A 21,182-nucleotide genomic window follows, 5' to 3' on the forward strand; every position below is an offset into this window, starting at 1 on the left:
TCATATTTTAAATCTGTTATTACTTGCAGTCCCAACTTACTACATGATGTTAAGAGAATCTTACAACATGATAGTAATGAAACTGCTTAGGAACCCAGCTATGATATCTACTATGGATCTACAAAATTCATCAATCAACACTTATTAAATGTCTATTGCAAACAAGGAGTGCAGAGTATTAGAATCACATAGGGATCACGTGCTCAGGAAAACTGTGTACTAGGCCCATATCAGACACATAAAAGTTACCTGACTTGGGCTTAATCCCTTTATGTCTCTGTTGCCTTATTTGCAAAATGGGGGAAATAATAAGTGAATGACTTGTATACCTCATAAAGTAGAAATAAGTAAAAATCTAAGGATAGAAAATAATGAAATTGGGCTGTTGACTATAAAGCTGTATATTAATTACCTGTCCAGGATGCAGGTAGTCAGTTTCCTCTACCTGTGCTGACATTCCTCTATACATGAATCTAATACCATGATGCAACTTGCATTTAAGCATTTTCATTTGAAGAGACAAGCTTTAAATGAAGTATAGAAACCTAATTTATTTCCAAAGTCAGACACTCGGTTTACTACATCAAAGGGAAATTATGTCTGTACAGAATTCTAAACACTTCCTATTTTATTGCCAATTTATTTTTATGCTAAAGGTAAAAAATGACTTTTTATCTTTCATTCATTAAATTATGGAGGGAGAGCAGATAAATGTAAAAATTACAATGGATTATAAACTTTTGAACTTGATTTTCAGTCTGCTTTGCCTTCATCACTAAACTACGGTCCAAGACACTAAATCCCTGGGCCATGATCCAATTTGTCTCTTATTAACAGCTTTATTAAGGAATAATTTGCATAAGATAAAATTCACCCATTTAAGTGCAGAATTCTTTTTTTAGTAAATGATTTTTAGTAAATTTGCAGATATATAGAATCATCGCCATAATCCAGCTTTAACATTTCCATCACCCCAAAAAGACCTCTCATGCTCCTTTGCAGTCAACCCCTATTATAACCTTTAGTCACAGGACCCCAACACCCTACTTTCCAGCTCTGTCAAGTTGCTTTTTCTTTTTTCAATTAATTTTTATTGGAGTATAGTTGATTTACAGTGTTGTGTTAGTTTGTCAATTTGCTTTTTATGTGTTAGTCAATTTGCTTTTTATGATAAATAAAATCATACACTATGTGGTCTTTTCTATCTGCTTTCTTTTATTTAGCATACTGTTTTTTGAGGTTCATGCTTGTTGTAGTATGTATCAGTAGTTGGTTACTTTTTATTGCTGAATAATATTCTATTACATGAATAGTTTATGTTTTATCTAATAATCGGTCGATGAACATTTGAATTGTTTCCAGTTTTTGGCTATTATGAGTAATGCTGCTGTGGACATCATAGTCTGGTTTCAGTATGTAGTGCTTACTCAGCCTTGGGGAAATTGGTACACAGATACACAAACCTTAAATTTAGACTTTCCAGGTGCTCCATTGTTCTAAAGTTTCCACATGAAGAGAGAACAGAATTGTAAAGTGTTTAAGAGCACAGATTCTGGAGTTCTGGAGTTGGGTTCCTTGGGTTTGCAAACCAATATGAAATCGTACATTCTAAGTAAGACAAGTCATTCACTAACTTCCTTGGTTTCCTTTAGTAACCATAGAATGGGGATAATGACAATGGCTCCTTTATAAGTTTAAAGTGAGGGTAAGGATGCAAAACACACTTAGCAAAGTGCTTACTAGATGTTAACTATGCACCAAATCATCATTAAATATTTTTTAAGAGATTAGTAATGCTATTAAAATAAAATATTTAGAAGATTTCTGAAACTATTTTCCAACTAAGAGGTACAAGTCTTATTCTTGCTTAATATAGTTTAATTATCAAGCACAAACACCATGAGTTTTTATATGGAGGGGAGCAAAATACTTCTTTTTCTGTCTGGTCATTATCACATAGTCATTGACTGGGGAATAGTCTCTAATAACCTCTTGCTTCTAGATAGAGAACATCACTGGATTCAAAGTAGCAGAATTAGATTTTTACCATAGAAAAACCATTCTTCATACTATCACATCCTCTTGAATGTGACACATGATAGACACATGAGAAGAAAGGGATTAAAAAATAAATAGAAAAGCAATGAAATGGCTTCTATAGCTTAATTTAATTATTTAACAATATATAGTGCATATTATGGGCCAGGAAGTGTTCTGAATTATTTAAAAATAGTAATGAATTTAATCTTCATAACAACCCTATGAAATAATCTATTAATTATCCCCAATTTCAGTTGAGATAACAAGGTACAGAGAGGTTGAGTAATTCGACCAAGGTCACACAGCTAGAAAGTACAAAGCTGAGCTTCAAACCAGGCAACCTAGCTCCAGCGTTTAGTTCATGCCACTATGCTTTGTTACCTCTCTTAGTAGAAGACAGAACATCTGACTAAAGTGAACAGATTCCCAGAAAAGACAACTAGAAGCACAATCAGTTTTGTTCTGCCCACAGACCCATTTCCTTTAATCATATTATTTGACTTACTTTAAGTCACAGGGAAATGCTTCTTTCAAAGATGTGTAAAACAAGGAAGGTATAAATTAAAACTCACTTTCGGTTTCATTTTAAACTCCCTTGCCCATTTTATGTAAATGTAAAATACTAAAAAGTCAAGCTTTTCAAGTTCATACATGAGGTTCTTTAAATGCCTGAAAGGATCCCTAAGCTAACCATATACTCTGCAATCAATCACTCTATCTGTGAATTGATAGAGTAATAGGCTCTCTGTGGAAAACATTCTCAACTTTTAAAAAATCTTGTGTAATTTATATTGTTCTTGGAAGATCATAGTCCATATCAATATTTTCAACTTTTTAATTATTCAAACATTAGGTACGTACTTGTAAAAGATAAAAGCTTCATATAAGTGAAATGCAGCTCTACATTAATATTTTAAAGGCTTTGAAAAGTTCTGATGTATATAAACCTGACTAAATTTGTTTAATGCAGCATTCAAACTATTAAAATAATGGAGTCTACTTTTCCCCTATATAACACCATTTAACCTATATTGGAAAATAGCACTAAAAAGTGCTCTAGACATCTAAGCCATCCATAACCTATTAATGTAATTATTTCTTATTCTTCTGATGAAACCTTATTCCAATACAGTCTTTGAGGTCTGAGTCATGAGAAAGATGACAATAATATATGATAGCATGAGTAAGTGTAAAGATGATAAAAAATAGAGTAACATTCATTAACATTATTACGGGCTTATCACACTGCAGACATTGTGTTCTACATGTTTCATCTCACCTAATGCTCAAAACAATTCCAAAAGGCAAGTGTTTATTCATTAATTCTCATTTTACAAAAGAAGAACTTAGTAACATGCCAGAGCACACACTTATTAAGAGGTGAAGCTGGGCTTCAAATTCAGGCATTCCAAACTCAGAATTCATATTTCAACAATTATACTTAACTGCCTTCCACTGTGTCCCAGGTAATCATTTCACTTACACGTGTAGAATCCCTATTACTAGGAATAAACTAGGAAATAAACATTACATAAAACTACCAAGGAAAATCTAGGAAACAGCAGGTATGGTTTATTCATCACAATGTGTTTATGTTGACTCTTGATACTTTTGTTATTATAAAACTTTTACACATTTGTATGTCTCTTCTTCTCTTTAGTAAGGAGTCTGATGATTAGAACATTTTTCCTTCTTCCCTGTCCTAAAACAACTGCAGTGACAGCATATTTTCAAATACTGATATATTCTGTAAATAGTTGAAAATAATAAAATGTCTCTGCAGTCAGAGCTCTATTTTATATTACCTTTCATTTTTCTTTGGAAGCATCATTTATACATTAATACTAATTCCAAGATACAAAATGTGTTGTGCTTGTGAGTGAACAGTATGTGTTTTTTGTTTGTTTGTTTGTTTTCTCCCTACTGCATACTTTTCAAAGTGCTAACATTAAGTTTCTATAAATCGAATTCTATTTTGACATATGGTCTTTTAAATGGCAAAAAGGAAATCATGAAAAAAGCACTAGATTTAAAGACTGCAAAAAGTTGTTAAAATATGGAATGCCAACTTCTAAGAAATGCACATTTTTCATGCTTTGTTCTCAGAAGACAGTATCAAAGTAGTGAGTAAGACATTTCTTCAGCTCATTGTAGCTTCTTTATTTCTTGGTAACCTCTTTAAAGCATCTGAGGATGTAAAAAGAAGAATGAATGGATCTGCAGAGAGAATTTTTTTTCTTTCACTACATATCAATACTTATTGTGCCATGACTTTTCTAGATGTTGAGGACCCAGTAATGAAAAGGGCAGATGAGGCCACTGCCCTTAAGGAAGTTACATTTGACAGGCAGGAACAGTCAACAAATAAGAAAGCACATACATAACGAGATATCACAGAGTGGTGACTACTGTGAAGAAAACTACAGACAGCACTATGAAAGACAGTGGTATGTCAGGAGGGTAAGTGCATGAGAGGGATTTAGAGGCACACACAGGGACAGCCAGAGCCCAGGCTGGGTGGTCAGCAAAAGTACTTCTGAAAAAGGTAACACAGGAACTGACACTAAAAAGAAGAGAAAGAGCCAGCTATGTACATGCTAATTGCAAAGGCTCAGAAGAAGAAATGAGTTTGGGAAGCCCAAGGAGCCCAAAGAATAGCTTGCATGGGAGAGTGCCAGGCAGGGGCACTGGAGACCAGTAGGAGATGAGTTCTGGAGTTAGAAGAGATTACAGTGCATGGATCACAAGGTAAAGAGACTGAAGGAGCTCTAGTAGCAATGAGGAGCTGCTAAAGTTTTCCATGTGAGATGACACTGAACCTTTCACATTTCAAAAATCTGACTTTTGCTGCTCTGAGGAAAATGGACTATAGGAGGGCAAGGGAAGAAGCAGAATCTGGTTAGATATTTGTGTAAAGGCAGTCTAATTAACCTAAATATCCATCGATGGATGAATGGATAAACAAGATGTAGATATACACAATGGAATGTTACTCAGCCATAAAAAAATAATAATACCATTTGCAGCAACATGGATAGACCTAGAGATTGTCATACTGAGTGAAGTTAAGTCAGACAAAGACAAATATCATATGATATCGCTTATATGTGGAATCTAAAAAACTGGTACAAATGAACTTATTTACAAAACAGAAATAGAATCACGGATGTAGAAAACAAATTTATGGTTACCAAGGGGGAGGGGAGGAGGGGTAAATTAGGAGATTGGGATTGATATATACACACTACTATATATAAAATAGATAACTAATAAGGACCTACAAGTGGGGAACTCTACTCAATACTCTGTAATGGCCTATATGGGAACAGAATCCAAAAAAAGAGCAGATATATGTATATGTATAAGTGATTCACTGCGCTATACAGCAGAAACTAACACAACACTGTAAATCAACTCTACTCCAATAAAAATTAATTAAAAGAGTAAAAGATGAGGGTAGCTTAGATGGGCACAGTGGAGATGGTGAAAAGAAGGATTTAAAATGTATTTTGGAGGCATCTTTGACAAAACTTTCTGAAAGACTGGACGTGAGGGGTGAATGAAAGGGAGGAAACAAAAATGATGCCAAGAGTTTTGGTGCAGGCAACTGGTTAGATGATGGAGGAAGTTATGACATAGAAGAAACTAAACAAGAAATTTCTGGGTCTAAGTATTGATTCTTAAGTTTTGCTTTCGATATCTAAAATGGCAATTAAACATCCAATGAAGATGATGAGTGGGTTCAGGGAAAAGTTCAGGGCAGGAGATAAAAACTTGGGAGTCACTCACATATACTTGGTGTTTAAAGCTATGGGACTAGATGAAATCAGCATGAGAGTCGGTGGTGGGGAGGGAGAGGACAAGGAAGGGAGAGTGGGAGGGAGACAGAGAGAGAGAGCAAGTGAGCATGGGTGTATGCACAAGTACTCAGACTAAATATCTGGGCTACTTTTAGATGCTGGGGAAGCAAGAAGCATTCAGCAAAAAACACTAAGGAGAAGTAGTCAATGAGGTAGAGGGGAAATGTAAATTCACCTGTTGCATGAACAGAACCTTCACAGATAACATTCTAACAACCATAACCAAAAAGTGCTCTCTGGCAGTTTTCACCTACAGCACTGCTATTGTAGCAAGCTCGCTGACCTACATCATAGGACTACTTGTTGGCCGGTTAAAGTTGGATGTAAACAATACTTCCCTAGAATAATTTCCACAGTATTTTGATTTAACAACAAAATCAAGCAACCGCATCTCACAAGCACACTCCCCCCCAGGTTATCAATCACTGCACTTATCTGGGGGAGAACTGCAACAGAACCATGAACCTGACCTTCCTGTTTCACCATTGCGCCCGCTGGCCTTGCTGTCACTGTGCTCTGTAATTCTTCGCGGTTATCATATTCAAGGTCATTTTTGGGACAAATAAATTTAAGATAAATTTCATTCCGCGTTTTCTTCTGGATTTGCACAATCTTGCAAAAGTTCTCATAGGTATTTCTCCTATTCTTTTCATTTCACCAACTAAATCAGTAGACTTTGCCATGGCTTGCCAATTCACTGTTCATTCCTTCTACAGAAATTCCAATGACTATTAATACTTATTTCAGTTTTTCAGTCACATTAAGTTTAGCTTCTTTCTACTGTCACTATTCATCCTTATTTCATAAACTCAATTCATTACTTTGTATGCTCTCTCTGATTTACCTCCAACTCACTTGTCTTATCTTGTTTATTTTTTTAACTTTTCTGCTACATTCTGAACATATCAAGGGCAGAACTGTGTCTTACTAATCTTCACATCTCTTATTTCTAGCATGGTGCCCAGTACAAAATGCATGAGCAATAAGTGCTGAATGACTGAATTAATTAAATAATCTACTAGATTGGTTCAAATTTTTCTTTTTTTAGTTTGACAAAAATGATAAAGATATAAAAAGACCGCTTTATTATATTTTAAATTAGACCCTTAGGAGAAATTTTCCTATTGCTGAGATTCACCGGTCCCCCAAATTTTCCTACCTCCTTTTTATTTGGATATGTAATTTTCATTAGTATGCTAACATAATAACAAGTTATTTTGAGTGACAACTGCTATTCAATTGACCTATGAGATATATATATATTTAATTCTCAGGAACTACGAGTGTGGTTAAACTCAACAGCAACATTAAATGTTGGATTTTCTCTTTTGCTCAACGTAGCAAAAGTTCTTATATTTTAAAATCTGAAGCACCTACAATTATTATGGAAAGACACTGCAAATCTTATACTATTATTTTTACTAGTCAACTGTCAACTTTGTAATTACTTCAACAGTGAATTTACCATTTTTAATCAACTAAACTCTGCTGAAGAAATTAAATATTAGAACTGAATATTTTTTCTAGAAACATTATGAGCTTGAGAGGTTCTATCACAGTCTGACAAGTACACCAGAAGTATAAAGGCTGCAAATGCTTCACTGGAAAGAGAGAGATATTGTTTGGATGTAGGTAATTGAGATTTTATTTCAATGAAAAAATGCTGAGCCTACAGTGCTCTGTTTTTTCTGCAAAACTCATGTCAACAGAATACATGAAACTAAATCCTTAATTCTATGGTCCATTTAGTCAGCTGAAGGTCTTGGGTACTCAGATTAAATAAATGACTTGCAAAATATTAACGAGCAAATTAATATTAGAGATAGAATTTGAATTTGAGAAATCTTCATTTCTGGTCTTACATTATTTTCACCACATAATCTGATCTTAGATAAGTCATATAGCTAAATGGTGAATTCATATTACTTATAAAGAAGGAAAGGAAAGTGAAAAAGAAATTATTTCTCCATGGTTCAGGCCTATCAATATAGACATAGACAGATTTTTTTTAATCTCTTTATCCTGATTTAGTCAACAACTTATCCCTACTTTCCTTTCAGTATATTTTTACATTTACATCATGCTCTATACTTTCTAATTTACTTACGTCTAAAGTAGAATTTGATTAAGAAGACAAGTGTAGCTTAATTCCAAATAACATTTCCTCTTATTTTCCAATTAGGGCATGTAAAGATAAAGACTTAATTCACAGCACAGCTCCTAACTGTTAAAAACAGTATGATTGCTACAATTCCACAAATGAAAATAGTTTACTAAGTACATTATTGAATTCACTGTACACTAATATAGCAAGTTTATTTAATAAGCTCTCAAGTACAAAATCAATACTACTCAGAGGAATTCACTTCAAATAGAGTATTCCCAAATGAATGAGAAAAGTATGTAACTGTTTAAAGAAAAACAGTGATTGTAAACATGTCAATATATCCCCAATATTTGACAGTGTCCAGATATCTTTTATTTTTGGTTTTAGATAGAATAAATTCACTCTTCGAATTAAATAGCTGACTGATCACAGCATCTCTCAGATTTATCTAGATGTGGAAGAATTTAGTTTCATATTAACACAATTGATAGAGTCCTATATAGATAGAATCAATGAAATTAAATTATTGCTTCAGAAGCATCAGGGGGCTAATGAGCAATAAACCCATACTCTTTCATACATAGAAAAACACTGAGACCAATGAAACCTTTATTGGAAGCCTTTATGGTGGGAAAACAGACAACTGCAACAAAAGAATGCCTTGATTTTACATGTTTTTACTTTAGGAATACACATCTGTTAAAAGTAATGGTCCTTCTTATGGTCACATATGGTGTAGGCAAGACTACCCCTAAATTATGAATGAGTTTTATGTACCACAAATCAACTTTTCAGAAAAAAATGAGCATTAACTCAATATTTGATTCTTAATAATCATATCATTTATATAATTTTGTTGGTTTTTTAGTGGTGAAACATGACTTCCCTATAGTTAATAAATATAAATTATCAAAATGTCAACTAGTTTTGTTCATAGAAAACATGGATATTTTAACACAAACTCGTTAATTCTGACACCTTGGAAGTTAAATTTTGCAACTTAAAAACACCATAAATGTTCCTTAGAATATTTTTAAAGCCTTACAAACAAAGAAAACATTGCTGAATTTCATGATATTATTATACGTATTTCCCTTTATGGAATTTAAACATACAACACAGACTGAAATATGACAATTTATCTGGTGATAACTAGTATTGATTGTTAATCATCTTATTTATGGTCATTATTTTAAAATTTTAATATTCAAAGAGATCTAATTATCAATTGTAACTTTTGTGTATATTCCAAATAACAAATTATATATAATGGACTTGCATGTGTCTTAGAAATGCAATTACGTGTTGTCTAAATTCCTGTAAACATCATGTCAAAGTAGAGCTGACCTTCTCGGGCATTTCCTGGTGTCCTGTTGTCACTGTCTGCCTGCAGCACTGTTTCCCTGTTTCATCATGTGGGGAGGTGGGAGTAGGTTATGGAGCTTCTGTTAAAAAAATTAGAGAACTTTTAAAAATAGTATATTTACTTTAGACTTTCTAAAACACACTGAACTGAACAGGTGCAGGATATGATGAAGAGGGGGGTGGGGCATTAGTCAGTATGAAGGAATAGGCTGTACTGATGGAGATGGACACATGAATGGAAGAGAGGAGGAGTTAACATGTAAAGCATGTATATGGAGGAAATGCATGTGAAGGACTACATAACATGAATGAAAACATAAGAATTGCAGGATAGATAAGTCAATCAATCAAGTCTTCAAGAACTGTCCCTGAGCATCTATTCTTCCTGAGTACAGAATACTAGAGCAAGTCAGTGGGAACTTTCCTGAGATTAACACGTATTCATTAATAAATACTGCTTTAGTATTGCTGCCCAGTGTATCATTAACATAGACAAATAAGGACCACCTCTGGGAACAGTAATCAGGAAGAGAAGGGGCAGTCAACCATGTCACAAAAACTGATACAAATACCCCCCAGTAGTGTGGTGGTATACAGTAGCCTCTGGAAATGAGAGAGCTATCCTCAAATATGTGAAGGGATGCCTTGTCTCAGGAAACATAGGCTTGTTGTATGAGGTGTCAGTGGGCTGAACCAACCTCAGAGAAACTACAGTAGGTAATGGGAACGAAAGACTACACTAAATCTGAGTCACAGAGTTGGTTTCAGCAGAGGCAAAGTGATCTCTTGGCAGTGACAGTCAGGACTCTAAGTAGAGAACAGTGAGTACAGAGCCCCGGGCCTGTGACGTCTAAGTACTGAGCCCATGTCCATGAGAGTCACACTCAGTCTCCAAGTGTGCAGTCCCTCATTCCTGCCTTAAGCCTTTGGTAATATGTTCCCCAAACACTGCAGTTGCTGTACTTGAGACATATTCAAACTAGGCATAATTAAAAGGACAGGAGTTTCAGTCATTCAGTTTGCACAATCATTCACTCATTCTCTCACTACTTATAGAGCCCTATGCTTGGTCAGTACTAGGAATGCTGAGATGAAGGCACACATTTCTCAGCTTCCTCCTGCTTCCTGTGCTACTACTGATTTACTTCATCAGTAAGAACCTTGATAATGTAGTAGAGAAAAAGCAAAATTATACATATGAATAAGCTCAAGGCATTTAACATCATCATTCATCCATTCATAACGAATGCCAATTTATGAAATACTCACTGAGCACCAATTATATGCCAGGAGTACTTCTAGTTGCTGGGGGAAAAAAAAACACCCAGAATCCCTACCAACATTTTTATTACATACACACGGATTATAGGAAACATTTTGGTTAATAATGAATTATAAAGTTTGGAAGCAAAACACTAATTTAAAAAACCTAATGAATAGTATTCTGCAAGCACTTTTTGTTACTTAATATTGAAAAATTTTACAGTTCAAACATTTAACAAAGTTAACAGTCAAAAATAAGGAGAACAATCAAATGTTCCAACCACATTTCACGTTAAATCTACATGAATACTCCTAATGATGTTGTCAAGAATCAGATTCATAAAGTTATAATGCTGCAGAGGAAAAGCAAAGAAGTGATAAAAATTAGCCTCTCTATATTAACACTTCTGATGGAAATTATGCATCTCTGTTCTGACCTCCTCGTCCCGAAATATTTACCCCAAAGAAACACTAAAAAAAAAGAGCCTTAAGGACCTACAGAAAGGAATAGAGATTTTTCCGTTAAACACTACTGTTTCATTCTTCACACCAGGACACTGGAGAATGGTGGTAGAAGTATGGTGGTCCCAGGCAAGGTACTTAACTCTCCTACTTTCTCTTTTTTCTCATCCCTGAAAGGGAGGTTAAAAAAAGTACAGTTGATCCTGGAACAACTGGGAGGTTCGGGGCATCCATCCCCTTGTAGTCAGAAATTCATATAACCTTACAGTCTTCACTCTGCTCAGTTCTGAATCTGTGGATTCAACCAACCACAGATGATGTAGTACCGTAGTACATTTTTATTGAAAAAAAATCTGTATATAAGTGGATCCACACAGTTCAAACCCATGTTGTTCATGGACCAACTTGATTCATAGGGTCAATGTGAAAATTAAATGAGCTAACACCTGAAAAGGATTTAAGACTTTTTAAAGCACATAATAAGTATTTGCTATCATTTCCATTATTAAATTGGAAAAGCATTGCAGCAACAATGCATGTCAAAATCTTTTTTGATAGAAGTTCTCAGAACACTTTGAATGAAGAAAAAAACGGGGTAAAAATGAACTTATTTACAAAACAGAAGTAGAGTAACGGATGTTGAAAACAAACTTATGGTCACCAGGGGATAAGGGGAGGGAGGGATAAACTGGTAGATTGGGATTGACATATACACACTACTATATATAAAATAGATAACTACTAAAAACCTGCTGTATAGCACAGGGAACTCTACTCAATACTCTATAGTGGCCTATATGGGAAAAGAATCTAAAAATAGAGTGGATATATGTATATGTATAATTGATTCACTTTGCTGTATACCTGAAACTAATACATCATTGCAAATCAACTTTACCCCAATACAAATTTAAAAAAAAAAGAAGAATTCTGAACCAAGCGCCTAAGCTTTGTCATTAATCTGCGTCAAATATTCTCCAAGCAATACAGCAGCAGACCAAGCTGCAATAGTTGGTGCCCATATGCTCTTCCTCACAGCGAAGTACAAGTGCCAAATTCTAAGTGTGCTGCCAGAATTCCTCAGCTTCATAATTGCTACCACTTTTTCCATTTTTCCATTTTGACAGTATAGATTCTGTTTTGCTGTTTGGCAGAGACTGTCTGGCTTTGCACCCTGGAAAAATCTATTACCAAACCATTCCAGCCATAACTTGTGGCCTTATTCATCAACAAAACTCTTCTGCCAAATACAAACTGAACAAGTCCTTCCTTCATTCCCCTCATGTATTTCAGACACAGTCTCAGACTAGGCTAAGAGCAAAATGGAAAAGGTTTGAAAATTATCTGGTAAATATTGGAGTAAATCATCAAGTTGTATTTCAATTACCCAGAGTATCATTACCCATTCTAGAAGGAAAATGTCTAAACTTTATATTTGGATCCAGCTATTGGGAAATAACAGAAGATGATCTGAATTTGTTAGAGCAAAGAGTACCAAACCTGAATTTTTGACAAATGTGCATTTACATTTTTGGCCTTCACAGAATTAATCAATATCCACAATCTGTTTTGATAACTCTGCCTGGAGTATTTGCTTATCCTTCCAGCAAGATGCAAAAATACCCACAGTATAAGGACTGTAAGTTGAATAAGTTTTTCACAAATCATTATGGGTTTTACACTGAGCTTGTCACATTATCTTGTCTCCCTTATGATCAACATCATACATTTGTACAATGTGTCACATGTAGAGGGTCACAGTCTGGTTATAGAAGAAAAAGATGTCTCTGTATGAAACCATCCGATTTAACTAGGAATCAAACATACACCCATAATCCACTATCTACAAATATCCATCAGTTCAATCCCTGTGTGAGAGTACTTTGCTAAGGAAAGCTCCACTCAAATTCTAATCAGTATGCAACTGGATGCACTAAAAGTTCCTCCAGGGAAGTGATAAACTCTTACTCATCTTCCTACCACCAGAATCCAAGAATTAAAGGATATTTGTTTATTTGCTGAACAAACTTAATTAAATCTCACCTCTGAGGCTAAGTGGCAGAGGGCTATTGACTCTCAGTCCAGATTTCTCAAATGAATCATGTGTCTGGATATAAAGACTTAAAATGCAGGGTTCAGTCTCATTTTTAATAGCCATCACCTAAATGATGTATTACTGCCTAAAAGAAAAACTATTTATCAAGTACAGCATATCACTATGCTGTTGGAATTGCGCAAAGAACTTAATGGAATTGCACAGAAAAGCCTACAATATAAATATATTTTAAAAGCTGAATTTAATTAAATAATAGATCATACCTATAAAGCAATCATATGAATTGAATAAAATATTCAAATTTTGGATTATGTTTGTTTATTTTGTCCTAAATGGAAGGTAAAATGCATGGTCTAAATAGCTTTCACGTAAATAATTTGGAAATATCTTTTGGGGATTTAAATCATGAAGTTTAGTAGTATGCTTATAGAATAATTGAAAAAAAAAGCATGAATTTTCATAAGACAATTTAAGATTGATATTCTAAGATTTAAGGGAAAGAAGAAAATAGAAAAAAATAAATTTATAAACTTTCAAGTTTAAACCAATTTCAGCTTAAGTGCTAAGACAATGATAAAATCCAACCATATGATCTAATATTTCTCATTTAGAAAATACCAATACTAACTTTAATTGTGCATTTTATGATTATTCAGAAAACCAGCAATTAAACAACAAAATATGTTCCTTGTTTTAAAATTCATGCTTAATTACTAATTTCCTTCGCTGTATTTAGGCATGGGCAAGATGTATTATATCCATGCCCCATGAGTAAATTCATGGGTAAATAACAACATTATATGCCCTTCAATCTCTGCTGACATGCTAACTGGATGCTTTTCCCATAATCTTCACAAAGTATACACAATGCTTATATATCTTTCTTCAATAAGAATTTAGTTTCAGAAAACAGTACAGAGGGATCTTTTAACTAATCTATCACTTCGATAAAATGAAAATGTGAGCTTTCAGGTGCAAACTATGATCATGCCACCTCAGTGTTCAATTAAAAAAATACATGCATTCATACTCATACTAAAAAGAATTTAAGATTGTGTGGAAGTAATGGTACATGCATATTTCACTGAATAATGCAATAGAAGAATTGCATTTACTATAAGCATTTTAGAACACAAAATAGCATATTTTTTAAAAGAATCAAATCAAATAATATGCATGTATTGAAACTTTTTTGTTCACTTTATGGTATGTATAAACTGTAGTTAACATCATCACAAAAGTAAAAACTCATGTTGCCACATCAAACATTCAGGGTTTAAATAAAGGGAGAGTATAGCTCTGAAACAGAGTATTTCAAGGCAGTTGAATTTCGAACCAGTTACCTTTGTAGCGCAAGGGAGTTTATCCAACTGGCACTAGCAAACAGATGGACAGCAATGGAGGAAACCTACTCCCCTACAAATCTATACATTAAATGGGAAGGAACTGCTTTTCCACCTATCTTTGCAGCATAGCCGTTCAAGGTACTAAAATGGGCTTGTGATACATGCCATGCACATCTGGGATTAGACTGTAGAAGTATTATCTGAGGTTAAACATCCTTATTTATGGAATTTGGGCAAAGGAGAGGACAGGCCTCAATATCAAAGTGACTAAGCTCTTCGTGGGGCCTGAGATTTGGAAAGCTAAGTACAGTGCAAAAATGTAACTGAGAACACAGTAACAGAATTGAAACTGTGGAAGCTTCCTCTAGTTTAAACCATTATTCTAGAAATAGCCCAGGGAAACAGGAAAGAAAATGGAGTAAAGATTTTCAGATAATAAAAATGAATATTTGTACTACTCTGTCTTTTAATCATATGAGTAATGTAGTATATACACATCTGTTACCCATATCTAATTCCAAATAAAACATTTTTAAAATTTTTTGAGTAATTCAGATTTCACTTAGAAAGAAGAGGGGAATAATTTGATAAGATATATATTGCTTTGGGCCTTACTATATCTATCTATATCTATATCTAATCTATCTACCTATTTATCTATGTTGATTTCTCAAACATGAAAGGCAAAACTTCAGCAACTTTAGAAAAAAATAGTAAAATTATGACCTTGAAATATAAATGGATTTCTTACCCAAGACTCGAAAAGCACAGTGTAAAGTAAAATGGTGATAAATTTGACTAAAAATTACAAAAGATACTATAAATATTCAAAACAACCAAAAGAATAGAAATAGATATTTTCAAAACATGTATCTTATAAAGTACTAGTACTCAAATATAGTAAAAAAAACTTCTATAAATCAATACCAAAAAGATGAATAATCCAGTAGAAAAATGTAAATTATGTAAACAGAAATTTTAATAAATGAGAAAACCCAAATGGCAAATGAATATTTGTAATTGAGGAAACAGTGATTAAAATATTAATTAAATACATTTTCATATCCTTAATATCAAAACTTGAAAAACTATAACTACCAATCAATGGGTGAGTATATAAATAAACTGTGATATATCTTTATAATGGAATGCCCTTTATATTCTATAGTGGAATAATTTCCAGCAGTAAAATATATAAACTATAACCAGAAGTTTCAAGAAACGAACATTATATGAAAAATTATTTGCACAATAAGTGCATAGTTTGCAAATCAGACAGAATTCAAAAAATTATGCATGTTATGTATAAATTTGTACATATGGAGAAAATACAGAAAATATTTACATTATAATAATAAATGCCAAATTCAGGATTTCATTTATATCTAGGTACAGAGAACAAGAAAAAGGAAAGTGGGATTAAGAAGGTTTATCCAGGGTATATAAATGGTATTTGTGATATTTTATTTATAAAACTTTTATAAAATTTTAAATCAAATTTGGCTAAATATCTAGGCTTTTCAGCATAATCAGGCTCTAGTTTAATGAAAATCATGCATCTTCACTTCAAGTGCTTTTACTTCACCCTCAGGCAGGTATACAGAGCTCACACTCTTGTACTACACTCTCCAGATAAAGTTCAGGTACCATATGTAGGAAGAGAGAAGAAACTTTCCTAAAAGCTCCAACAGGTTCCTTCTCACATCTCATGAGCATAGATCAAGACTATAGCTTTAAACAGTCACAGTGGCCAATGGATTAAAAACAAAGACAAGAGATCAAAAAGTGAGATATCTGTTATGTCTATTATGTGACAGGTAAATAGACAGATAGACAGATAAAAGTACAAGTCACGAGACTTTTCTATATTTCAATGGTCAGTTCAGCAAAGCCAAGTAACTGCTGACACTTGAGAACAAAGCCATCCTTAACATTGATGACAAACCTCTTAAATTTTCACAATAGCTGCCAATCTTTGACCTTACTATGAGTATTTCCACTTAAAAAAAGTACTTAAAAATACTACATTTTGACAGGAAATACTTTTTTAATGATGGAAACATTAAGAGTTAAGTTGCAAAGCTAAATTCTTTGAATTAGGACTGCTGTCAAGATAAAGCAGTATTAGAGACCTAGAACTCTTTAAAGTATTTATATGAAAGATAAACACTAATTGGTGAAAGAATAAGATTCTTAAAGGGAAATCTCGTATTCACATTAAGACTCTTTGAGAATAAAATGATTCCTCAAGTTAGTAATTTTAAAAGGAAATCATAAAGTAGATGTCTTAGGTTTTTGTAACTGTTCAAGAGGTTACCTTTAATTATCTCATGCTATTCCAGAAAACAGAGTAATATATCTTTAGAAGTTAGCATTTTTCATTGAGATTGTGGAATATTATGTGGGAAATGTAGTAATAAAATATTAATAACATAACAAAATATATGCCCTATAAAATAATAACCATTATCATGAAAATCCAAGTTAAATATTAACTAAGATGTAGAGATATATTGTCTCATTTAAACAATAAATTATGGTCCTCCTAAGAGTGAATTACTGAGAGAGTGGGCAGCAAAGAAAAAAAAAGTATACATAATGTGCAGACCAGTAGTATATCAAATTACTTTTGAAATAAACCCCTGCAAAAGATTATGGTTCCATCATTTACCAAAAGCCTGTCTTCCTAAAGTCACGAGATAAAAAAATTATTATTTACTATGATTCAAACACTTCAACACTTCATATAAATGTAATATATTGGTTGATGCAATATATGTCAAAACAAAACAAAACAAAAACAAACTGGCTGGTCCTGAATATAGCATTTTACAATTTGGTCGTATCAACCATCAATTTAGTCAAGAACATTTACTAAGCAACCACTGTACTCCAAGAGTTATTCTGCACTTCATTCCCCAGGCATACAAGCATATTTTTCATGTTAATAAGTAGAGTATTTTGATCTGAAATTTATGTTTGAAAGAGAGTGTTTTGGAAGCAGCATATAGATGTCAACCGAGGTAAGTTTGTTACCAAAATTTATAGAAGAGTAGTATGACATATTCATCATTATGTATGCTGAAACTATAACATAGTTTTATGGTTATGGTTATGCCAGCTTATCTTCTCAGACATTTTGATGATGAAAGTGATAGACATCCAGAATACCATATAAAGATTCAAGCTGTTGTACTGCATAAGAAATAAGACTATGACAGCAATCCTAGGATTTTTCTCTTAAACCCATCAAATGAAAACATAAGCTACTCTTGCAAAGATGTTTTAACATGTCTCTTTTTTTTTTTTTTTTTTTTTTGCGGTATGCGGGCCTCTCACTGCTGTGGCCTCTCCCGTTGCGGAGCACAGGCTCCGGACGCGCAGGCTCAGCGGCCATGGCTCACGGGCCTAGCCGCTCCGCGGCATGTGGGATCTTCCCGGACCGGGGCACGAACCCGTGTCCCCTGCATCGGCAGGCGGACTCTCAACCACTGCGCCACCAGGGAAGCCCTTAACATGTCTCTTGAAGACACCATTCTAAAACTTTTACTTTATTTTGTTCTTTTAAAGAATCCAGATAATTAATTTAAACCCTTTTTATGCAATTTTATTTGCAACATTATTAATCTCTAAGAGTTTACTATTTTAAAATTACTCTTACTCTAATATTATATAGCAATTTCTATAATCATGAAAGTTGGAAGCAACCAACATTAGTTATATACCCAAGACACTTAGACTATGCATGTGATTATGGTACAAAAGGAAGTAATTCTACACATAATTCAGAAAACAAACAAAAAATGAACAAATAAACTATTTGATTTTGCCCCCAACCCCCCCAAACCAATTACTGCATTTGTTAAATTAACTAAATAAAAATCAATTTACACTTCACTTTATAATATGTAGATAATTTACAATGCATAGAGAGTTCTGAAAACACTGTGAACCAGAGATATATTATCCATTTGTTAAAAACAGATCTAGGGTTATATCCGTTTATAAAAATATTTATACAGTCTTTAATACAATGAATGTCACAGGTGAAGGAAGAGAAATACATGGATACACATATATATTCTCTGCTAATCAAGGACTTACCATAAAAAGGAAACATACAATACTATTATTAGATTGGTATTAGAATAGTTTGGAATACTATTAGATTAAATCTAAAGAATACAAAATATATACAACAGATGGGGATCAGAGAAGCTTTCTTCACGGTGCACTACTATATACCAGAACTGTGATGAATAATTATGAACATACATATATATACTCATTTTTATTCATAGTAATAATACCTAATTTTTTTTTTAGATTTTTTTTTTTTTTTTTTTTTTTCGGACGCGGCATGTGGGATCTTCCCAGACCAGGGAACGAACCTGTGTCCCCTGCATCGGCAGGCGGACTCTCAACCACTGCGCCACCAGGGAAGCCCTTTAGATTTGTTTTTGATGTGAACCATTTTTAAAGTCTTTATTGAATTTGTTACAATATTGCTTCTGTTTTATGTTTTGATTTTTTGGCCTCGAGGCATGGAGGGTCTTAGCTCCCCGACCAGGGATCAAACCCTCACCCCCTGCATTGGAACGTGAAGTCTTAACCACTGGACCGCCAGGGAAGTCCCTACCTAATCCTTATTGAATGTTCATTATGAGCCAGTAACTTGAATTTATAGTTAAGGTCTTGTTCTGCCTTCACCAAACCATTTCACAATTTTTCCGTTTTACAATTATATTCTTCCCCATTTTACAATTGCATAAACTGGAACTTGGGGAGGGTCAGAGATCTAGAAGCAGCTACATACTGATATGAAAACAGATGTGTCTGACTTCAAACTCGCCCCAAAACAGTTCAAGCATCAATTTTAACTGCTAAGAATTCTAGGTATATTGGCTACCTCTCGAAAGTCTGAAGTTTTCTGAAAAAAGTAAAACTTTCTAAAACTTGAACACTGAATCAGTCACTATAGAATGAACATAAAAGTATTATCAATAATTACAGAATAAGTATAAAATAAAATATTTATTTAAAAACTCCTACTGACAAGATACTTGTGATAAACAGGAAGATGAGGCAAACCCCTCTCTAGCTACTCACTATTTCTTAGTGAGACAAGTCAAGTGCATGAATAAGTTCAGGACACAAAAAGACCAGATGAGTATAGTAACACAGGCACAAGCTGCCATAGGCATTTAGAGGCAAGAGAAGAATGTGAAGGGGAGGAATCAAGAACCTGTGCTGGCTCTCAAAGGATACAGCTGGGGAGAGGTTGGGAAACAAGGCCTTGTTAAGGTAATAGAATATTTGATATAGAGACTTATCATTTGTTTATATTCTATTGAGAGGAAAACATTCTTACAGTCAAGTGTTTTCTGAAAATCGTGTCTTAGATATGGAACAAAAACACTAGCTGAAACGAACATGAGAGTAAAGGTATCTCTTAAAAATGGGCTGAAAGGGTAGATATTAAGTGTTCTAATCACAGAAAAAATAATAATAAAAAGGGCAGGAGGAAACTTTTGGAGGTGATGGATATGTTTATGGCATTAATTGTGGTGACAGTTCCACAAATATACACATATCTCCAAAATCATCAAGTTGTATACATTAAATATGTACATGTCAATCATATTTCAATAAAGTGTTTACAAAAGAACTAGCTGATGATCCTAGATAAGAAATCAATCAACTATGAATCCCAGAAATGCTTCTGAGTAGAGAAAGAGGACATAATTATTATCATATGGATAAGGGAAAACTATTATCAGTTTTAAGGTACCTTTCCGTAGGCAAATTCAGAACCAGATCCAGTTACGCTCATTGCCTTTTGTCCAGTTAGTCTAAGGATCACCGCTCTAAATCCATAGCCTCAGACTAAGCCTGTGTAGTGACAATAAAGTTTGTATGGTGCTGGACGTTCCTATATTTTGAAAATTTGTGGATATTATCCTTAGAATAGGCTATGTTACATCAAATATTAATAGATTCTGATAAGGCAAAAGTAGATAGAGGTATTAAAGAGAGTAGCATCTGCAAAGGTGTGAAAGTTGGAGCTAATAACCAACATTCAGAAAATTAGGCATGTTCCAGGTTAATTGGAGCATACATTTTTAAGGCAGAGGATACATTTCAGAAAGTGTCTTTAAATTAGTAATAGGCCTTGAAAATCAGGGTAATGAGCTTAATTTTAATTCTTTTTTAAAATACAAAGCTTATTTATTCTTATAATAACCCTATAAAGTGGGCTTTACTATTATCCCTATTTTACAGAGGCTAAAACTGAATCCCAGAGAGGCTAAATAATTTAGCTAGGAAATGGTAGAGCCAAGATTCTAATCCAGGTTGTTTACTAGGACTTTTCTCTTTAGAAAATAACATTATTAGAACTGGGTTTTAATATAAATAACATAAGGATCCTATGTTAGACATAGAGAGAAGGACTAGATTGTCCAAATATTTTTTAAAAGAACAAAGTAAAGGAGAGCAGAAGATAAATATCTTAATACCAGAGTTGTTTTACATATTACATTTCAGAATCAAGATAATTTTGTACAAATCAATTTGAAATATATTTTTGTATTTTGTTTCCTCTTGGAGAGTAAACTTCAAAATGACAGGAATCCCAGAACTGAAGGTAATGTGTTAAGAAGTACCTGAAACACTATGCTCAG

The 21,182-nt window shown here is 33.7% G+C and overlaps 1 protein-coding gene across 2 annotated transcripts in view; it reads right to left on the reverse strand.

Annotated features, from left to right (window-relative positions):
- Positions 1–21,182, reverse strand: part of PRR16 (proline rich 16) — a 165,481-nt gene that overhangs the window by 43,069 nt on the left and 101,230 nt on the right. Inside the window, exon 1 of one of the 2 annotated variants that reach the window (XM_024757175.1) lies at positions 9,355–9,418. The exons of the other annotated variant lie outside the window; for it this stretch is intronic. Coding sequence (XP_024612943.1) covers positions 9,355–9,366 — 12 coding nt within the window. The 5' untranslated portion in view covers positions 9,367–9,418. Of the gene's footprint in view, positions 1–9,354; positions 9,419–21,182 lie in introns of those variants that run through there. 2 annotated transcript variants of the gene reach the window in all.

This window comes from Neophocaena asiaeorientalis, unplaced genomic scaffold, assembly GCF_003031525.2.
Source record: "Neophocaena asiaeorientalis asiaeorientalis breed wild unplaced genomic scaffold, Neophocaena_asiaeorientalis_V1.1 scaffold149, whole genome shotgun sequence".
Lineage (NCBI taxonomy): Eukaryota > Metazoa > Chordata > Mammalia > Artiodactyla > Phocoenidae > Neophocaena > Neophocaena asiaeorientalis.